We start from the raw sequence: 1,405 nt of genomic DNA on the forward strand, positions 1-1,405 counted from the left end.
AGGGACAGAGAGGTGGGATCGCACCCCCTCACCTGGGAGGGCAGACAGCCCAGACGGTGGGAGGACCTGCCACTAAATCTTATCTGGGCCCTGTCCCCACGGCTGGCGGTTGAGCTTCAACCTATGAGCCAGGAGGTCACGGTTCTGTTCCCAGTCAGGGCACAGGCCCGGGTTTCAGGCTCCATCCCCAGTGGAGGGCGCCCAGGAGGCAGCGATCCCTGCCTCTCTCATCACTGCTGTTTCTCCCTCTCCCCTTCCTCTCTGGGGTCAGCAAGGACGCATGTTAAATGTACATGTCGTTTGGGGGGAAGTCGGGTGGCTGCCCAGGCTGGCCGTGCAGGGCCTCCCCAACAGCTCAGGGCTCATCCGCAGACCGGGGAGGGGGGCCAGCCGCTCCCAGCGGGAAGTGGGTCCTGGGCTGTGGGCACCTCGGGGTCAGGCGGGAACCGGGGAAGGATGAAGCCAGGGCGAGGGCAGGGACGCTGGGAGGAGGCTGAGGGCATCGGGCCTGGAGCCGGAAGTGGGGAGGAGCCCGGGTGAGAGGCGGGCTCCCAGCCTGGCACAGGGGACAGGGGGGCGGTGGCAAGGGGAGTGGTCCCTGTTGGCCGCCTCCCTGGGGCAGGCTGAGGAGAACTGTGAGTCTCCTGGTCTGACGTCTGTGAGTGAGTCGTGTGGGTCCCTGGGGGGCCTGGCGAATCCAGAGACCCACTCTCAGAAAATCACCTGGGTACGAACACAGCACTTTGCCCCTGGCCTGGGTCCCTGCGCCCTCACAGACCTTCCACGGCCCCAGGCAGCAGCCCGGCCCTAACCTGACTCTGGCGGGGTGATCCCCTCCCCCGTGGCCAGGCGCCTCTGGGTAATAGTTCTCATCCCCTTCACAGTGCGCATGGGCACCTGTGTGTGCCAGGCAGGCCCTGTGCCGGGTCCTCGTGCACTCGGGCAAGGGGCGGGCAGCCCGGGTTGGAGTCCTACCTCCCGCCTGTGCGAGCCTGGGCTGGTTTAACTGCCCGGCACCTCAGTCCCTCCTGCTAGAATGGGAGCAGTCACAGGTGCTCTGCCGCCTCCCAAATGAGAAGACATGGCAAACCTGCCTGAGTGTCCGAATTATTTTCCTAGCTCAGCCCCCAGCCAGGGCCAGGGCAAAAAAGGAGAAGCCGCGTCCAGCACCGTGGACAGCTCCACGGCCCAGCAGGAGCCTCCACCCATGGGCTGGAGGGCGGTGCCTCCGGGGAAACAGCCCATCCGGTCCGCTGGGAGGCCTCCTCCATGCAGGCCTCCAGAGTGAGCAGCTGGAGGGGTAGGGCTGCGCTCCGGTCCCGGCCCCTGGCCTGGCTTCACCCTCAGCACCAGCAGGTGGGGAGGCAGGCAGGGGAGGGGCTGTGAGTGTTGCTGTGAGTGGCGG

The 1,405-nt window shown here is 66.6% G+C and overlaps 1 protein-coding gene across 1 annotated transcript in view; it reads left to right on the forward strand.

Moving 5' to 3' along the window:
- The first annotated feature begins 1,081 nt into the window (after positions 1-1,081).
- MROH5 (maestro heat-like repeat family member 5) overlaps positions 1,082-1,405 on the forward strand; it is a 40,942-nt gene continuing 40,618 nt past the window's right edge. Inside the window, exon 1 of the mRNA XM_005877811.2 lies at positions 1,082-1,248. Coding sequence (XP_005877873.1) covers positions 1,082-1,248 — 167 coding nt within the window. The remainder of the gene's footprint in view (positions 1,249-1,405) is intronic.

The sequence above is a fragment of the Myotis brandtii genome, unplaced genomic scaffold (assembly GCF_000412655.1).
Source record: "Myotis brandtii unplaced genomic scaffold, ASM41265v1 scaffold532, whole genome shotgun sequence".
In the NCBI taxonomy this organism is placed as follows: domain Eukaryota; kingdom Metazoa; phylum Chordata; class Mammalia; order Chiroptera; family Vespertilionidae; genus Myotis; species Myotis brandtii.